Source organism: Pteropus vampyrus, unplaced genomic scaffold (genome assembly GCF_000151845.1).
Source record: "Pteropus vampyrus isolate Shadow unplaced genomic scaffold, Pvam_2.0 Scaffold117, whole genome shotgun sequence".
Classification (NCBI taxonomy): Eukaryota; Metazoa; Chordata; class Mammalia; order Chiroptera; family Pteropodidae; genus Pteropus; species Pteropus vampyrus.
The window spans coordinates 3,399,165-3,404,898 of record NW_011888898.1 but is presented as its reverse complement, the minus strand read 5'-3'; the positions used below and the strand labels follow the sequence as shown (position 1 = coordinate 3,404,898).

Sequence of the window (5,734 nt, the reverse complement as noted above, 5' to 3'; positions counted from 1 at the left end):
AAGGGAGCCTAAAAGGAGATGTACAGCATCGGTCACCTGTGCACAGGCCGGATCACTGGAGAACTGTCTTAAGTGAAACGACGCTCTCTGTGCTACTGCCCAGGACCGGCCAAAGCTGTTTCCTGCTGCTGAGACGCAATACCCAGGGCAGCTCACTGAATTTTCAATAACGGCTTTATCGAGACATAATGGACATACCGCATAACTCTTCACCCATTTCAAGTGCATAATTCAATGATTTTTAGTGCATTCACAGCTGTGTGACCACGACCACAGTCAATTTAAATACATTTAAAATTATCCCCAAAAGAAGCCTGACACCCATTAGCAGTCCCTCCCCATTTCCGCCTATTTTCCTCAATCCTATGCAACCACCATTCTCCTTCCTCTGTAGATTTGCCCACTCTAGACATTCTGTACAAATGGAATCATATAACATGCGGTCTTTTTTAACTAGTTTCTTTCACTTAGCATAATGCGTTTGAGGTTCATCCACGTTGTCACAAAAAATCAGTATTTCATTCCTTTACATTGTCAAATAGCCATCCACTGTATGGATATACTACATTTCGTTTATCTATTCATCAGCAGATGGGCATTTGGGTTGGAGTTAATTGGATTTGCCATCTTTGTATCTCTATCCTTTTAGATTTAACGTCTTTAATTAAAAAAAAAAAAAAGATACTCACAGATACATATACTTATCCAATTTAGTTGCAAAGTGCCTTGGCATCAGTCCGCATCCATAATAGTTACGATCGCTTTCTGGTATATGATCCACATCATGAAAAATAAGACAGTCCCAGTCCAAGTCCTTCATTGCTTCTTGAAAACCGACGTTGAAAAGCATGGCTCGATTAAAGGGCTGGGTGCCAACCTAAAAGAAGCAGAACTTCATTTTTAAGGACTCTTGAAGCAAAATTGCCATTGCCCTGAGCCTTGCCTAAAAGAAAGCTGATTGAAACCGACTGGGAAAGTCGTGAGGCCAGAAATGAGGCAGGTCCCGTGCCACTCATCGCCGACTCACAAGCCACCTGACCTTTGGCCTCGATTTCCTCAGAAATACAGGGGGTGACAGTGATAAACCTAAGCTCCTCTCTCCTGAGGCCGCTGCAGAGGCAAGCATGCGGCCATACACAGCATCTAGAAGATTACTCAGCCCCATAAGGGGAAGAAAGGACAGTGTTGCCATTTCTACTTGCGGCTCCTTATCTTGAGGGGAATTTCCTGGGTCTCCTAAAGGCACTGCCCAAAGGAGCTCCTGTAAAACCACCACACAGGAGGCCTTTGCTCAAGGGTAAACAAGGTTCCCTCTGGGTCTTGAATCTGTGGGGACAGAGCAGCATTTCTACGAGGAGCACCAAACTGCTCTCTGTTCCCCGCCTGCCTCAGGTGGTTCAGTCAGAAGACTTCGTTTCTACAGGCTCTGCACACTGAAGACGGATCGGCTTGACGCACCCAGACCGCCGTGTCAGGAGAGAAAGGAGGGGAAGGAAAAGGCCACTCACTTGCTCCACCACGTAGAACGCGAACTGCAGGCGCTGGCGCTGGAGCATGGGGATCAGGTGTCTGAGCAGGACGGGGAGGTGCTCATGGCGGTTCCGGAAGGGAATGAGGATCGCCACCTGAAGCGAGTCACAGCAAGAGAAGCCATCCGTTAGTCCTCTCGACTTCCGCTTCGTGGCAGGACACTCCTGCACAACTGGAGACCAGCTCTTTGGGAGCAGACTTTGTTCTCAACTTCCTCTGAAGGAAGACCTATGTTGGCAAGCGGACCCTGTTCTTATGCCGGGCACATAGTGGGCCTGCTAAACGAACTCATTCCAGGCTGCAGCCCAGAGGAAGGCATACACTCCCACGGTGACCTAGTGCAGATGCATCCACAGACAGAGAAGCATCCAACTAAAAGAGGCTTCACAAAACGTTACTTCCCCTTACAACGTGCAATGCACCTTAACCCAGACATATTTATTTTTTAATGATGGCCATTAAGTTGACTTTACATTCCAGCAAGGGGCTGGAAACACTTATCTGTTCCTGATCTGCTTTGATCATTGCTGCACCACAGCGTCCTCTACAGGGCTGGCAGGGAATAAGCACTTTAATAAATACTTGTAGAAAGAATGGACTAAAGCCAGTATCAGAAGCTTGGTCCGCACTATTGATGTTCCCTGACTACAGCCATGCAGAAAAACACTAAAAATCCCTTAGCGTCAGGCTATCTAACTCCACTCTCTATTCCACTAAATTCATAGGAATAACGGTGAATATGGTTAAGGCATGAAGCACTGAATTTGTGAAAATAGCTTCCTGCGAGGAAGATGAAAGGGTCACACTCGGTCACCGGGATGATGCAAATTTCTATGGCTACTTAGGGAAACCCATTCCTCCCAAATATTTCCATCCAATGAAAATACTTTCCATCGGGTAGCAGGGCACAAATTACGAAACGTCACAGTCAGCGAATCCTGTGGTGACTCGAAACGATGGCAAGTCCCAGGTGGGCTTCAGGTCTGACCTCACACCCTACCTTCCACCGAGGCACACAGTCAGAAGGCGTCCAGTGACCTCCGAGCTTGATGGCTGGGTCTTTGGAGAAGAGTTCATGAATGGCATCCATTCCGATTTCACTCATGTTTATGTCTATTGGGCCCTCTGAACAGAGAGGGGGGAAAAGGAGAGAATTAAGAAGCCAGAAAATGACAGATTCTTTTACTCTTTGGGGAATGTCAACGCCTTTTCAGCTCGTCGTGTTTTTGTCAGGGCTGGCAGTCCCTTCCTCTGCTTTCCAACTCACTGCATTTCAGTTCATCACTGTTACTGGGTAAAGCGGCAAATCGAGAAATCGGGACTTTAGCCTTCTCCTTCTGCCAGGGGTACAGAAAGAAGTCAGGACCAAATAAAACAGCAGCTGAACTTCTCAAAAGTGGCTCAGCTTGGAGCCATCTCTCGTGTGCTCCTGAGACAAATATAGACACGCTGTCCCAATTAATTTATCAGTGACCCTGACTGGTGATGTCCAAACTCAGAACACTCCATCTCTGACGCAAGTTAAGAAGCGAAACTCTCTAAGAGATAGAAAAGGCTTAATACTTGTCATCGCTTTAGAGTACACATGGGATTCTAAGAAAGAAGTAAAAAAGATCCAAAAGTTTTAACTAGCTACCATGTATTTGATTCCCTTTACCCACTTCACCCTCCGCCTACTCCCCTATATTTGACTCCCCCTTTAACTGTCCACCTACCCACCCCCACTTCCTACTCTCTGGTAACCACTAGTCTATAGTCCATGTCCACGAGTCTCTGTTTGTCTGTCTTGTTCGTTTGTTGCTTTTAGGTTTATATCCCACATATAAGTGATATCATGTGATTTTCAACTTTTTCTCTGGCCTGTTTCACTTAGCATGATTATCTTGAGGTCCATCCATGCTGTGGCACATGGGAGTATGTCATCTCTTCTTACAGCTGAGTAATATTCCATTTTGTACATGTACCACGGCTTCTTTATCAAATCATCTATCGTAAGACCCTCTGGTTGCTTCCACGTTCTGGCCATCGTGAATAATGCTGCTATGAACATCGGTGTGCAAATATCTTTTTAAGAAATAACTTTCCTCATAGCAAATAAGTTATAATCAGTGCAAGATTTATACTAAAAGACAAAGTTGGTTGCCTATACTTTCTCTAGGACATCCTAACAGACCCCAAGTTACAAAGGAGGGTGTGTGAGCAGAGGAAAAGTGAAAAATGTAGAAAATGGCACCAAGAACACAAGTGGCCTTGCAGAGGCGCTAGAGAAGAGTCAGGACACGTAACTTTCACAGTCCCGGTATCCGATGGCAGGGAGGCATCTATGTTCTCTGTGCAGCCAGACCTTCTGGGCAAGGACATGTTCCTTTTTACTTTAATCGAATAAAAAGACATATTGGTTTTACAGGCAGAAGAAGATAAGTGAGAGCCCTACTCACTCATGGAAGGGAGCCTTTCGGGGCAGGTGTGGTTTGCAAAGTAGGTGAAGTCTTCAGGAAGGAAAGTTGTGGTTTGCAGGAAGGTTTCGCTGTGGTTCAAGTCAAGAGGATAATCTAGAGAGGTAAGAAAAAAGGCGACTCAGACCGATACAAGTGACCATGTCTGCAGTTCTTAGATGCCTACCGAAGAACTTTTTTTCTTAGGTATCATCTTTTGTGAAGGGCTCAGAACTAGCTCTTCCACCGCAGTTAAAAATTTAGACCTATTAATTAAAATGTTAATCAGATGACAGTATTTTAACCAGAGTTTCTATTCTTATTGGTATTACAGCTTTACATGCACCCGGATACAGTTAAATAACTACAATGTAACTCCCCGCCCCCCCGCCCCATACATTACTCTCTAAGGGAACAACTCCCGCTTCCTTTAGCCAACTACTTTATTCAGTATTTGCCTCCATTCGCCTACACAGTTACTCCTGCTACTTCGTTTCAGGTCTTACCTACCGACTTCCCCCTATGGAGACAAGATTCCCTCCCATACCACATAACCTTTTCACCATCCAATCTCCCAACAGCCATAGGAACACTGTGGTTAGGACGGGCTTTAGTATTATTTAGTATTATACTATATATTATGATGATTCTATAGATACTATTCATAGCGGAGAAATGTGGAAAGTTATGATTACTTTTCACTTCCTGCATAATCTTTTCCTGCAGTGACTCCTGTTTTTCTGTTTGCCAAGTTTTATATGAAATAATGACAACCTCAACACCGTGCCCTTTACCACTGCGTCTCCGCTTAAGACATTCACAGGCATCAGTATTATCTCAACTTTATCCTCCCAAAGAAGGCCCAGAGCTTTTGGACCCACCCGAAACTGGACTGGCTTTCCCTTGCGTCTGATGTGAGATGCTGCCCTCGGATCTCCCCTCCTCACTGCCCTGGAGATTCCTTGCATCTCTCTACAGTATTGAACTTCATCTTCCCCACATTTAATTTCTCCTTTTTTAACGCTTGATGGAGCACATCCTCCTAGTAGCCTCCTGAGAAGGGGGAATGGGCAGTGATTCTGAAATCTCGTGTATCTGTTTTTACTCCTCCTCATGTGACTTATAGGTCGGTTGGGTTTATAAAATCCGAGACTGGAAATAGCTTTCCTTAGCACTGTGGAGATGCTGTCTCGCTGCGTTCTCGATTCCACTGTGCCTGTTAAGTCTGAAGCCATTCCAATTCCTGGTCCTTGTCAAAGGTAACCAGTAATTTCTTCTTGGAAGTGTAAAGAACGTTCTCTTTGTCCAGGAAATTCCACGTTGCTGCGCCTTGCTAGGGGTTCTATTTCACCCACTGTGTGGACCCGTCGGTGGGCCTTTAAAAGTCTAGCAAGTCGTGCTTTTCGATTCTAGAATTTGGCAGCAGGAAGGAGGTATTACTGTACTTTCCTCCCCTACGTACTCTGTGCTCTTTTTGGAGACCAGAAAACATGGCTTGGAGGTTGGATCTCGTCTTCTAACTTTCTTATCTCTTCTGACTTCCCATCTTGCCATTTTCCTGCTCTACTGATTTTGTCAATTTTACCTAGTCCTTCTTTTAAGGATCATTTCTTCTACTACAATTTTAATTTCAAAAAGTCTTTTTCATTTTCTGAATGTTCATTTCTTACAGTATATTGTTTCATGTTTGCTATCCTTTTTCCCTTACCCTTGAGACTATATATTACTGTTGTCTTAATATTCTCCCAGCATAGTCTGTTTCTTCCAAT

The 5,734-nt window shown here is 44.7% G+C and overlaps 1 protein-coding gene across 5 annotated transcripts in view; it reads right to left on the bottom strand.

Annotated features, from left to right (window-relative positions):
- The window catches only part of B4GALT5 (beta-1,4-galactosyltransferase 5), a 72,330-nt gene that overhangs the window by 7,615 nt on the left and 58,981 nt on the right, over window positions 1-5,734 (bottom strand). For 4 of the 5 annotated variants that reach the window (XM_011365984.1, XM_023534051.1, XM_011365985.2 and 1 more), the window contains exons 3-6: window positions 3,969-4,082; window positions 2,531-2,655; window positions 1,509-1,625; window positions 690-877 (exon numbers count right to left, since the gene is read on the bottom strand). In XM_011365984.1, coding sequence (XP_011364286.1) covers window positions 690-877; window positions 1,509-1,625; window positions 2,531-2,655; window positions 3,969-4,082 — 544 coding nt within the window. The remainder of the gene's footprint in view (window positions 1-689; window positions 878-1,508; window positions 1,626-2,530; window positions 2,656-3,968; window positions 4,083-5,734) is intronic. The other variant, XM_023534053.1, reaches the window with a different exon arrangement.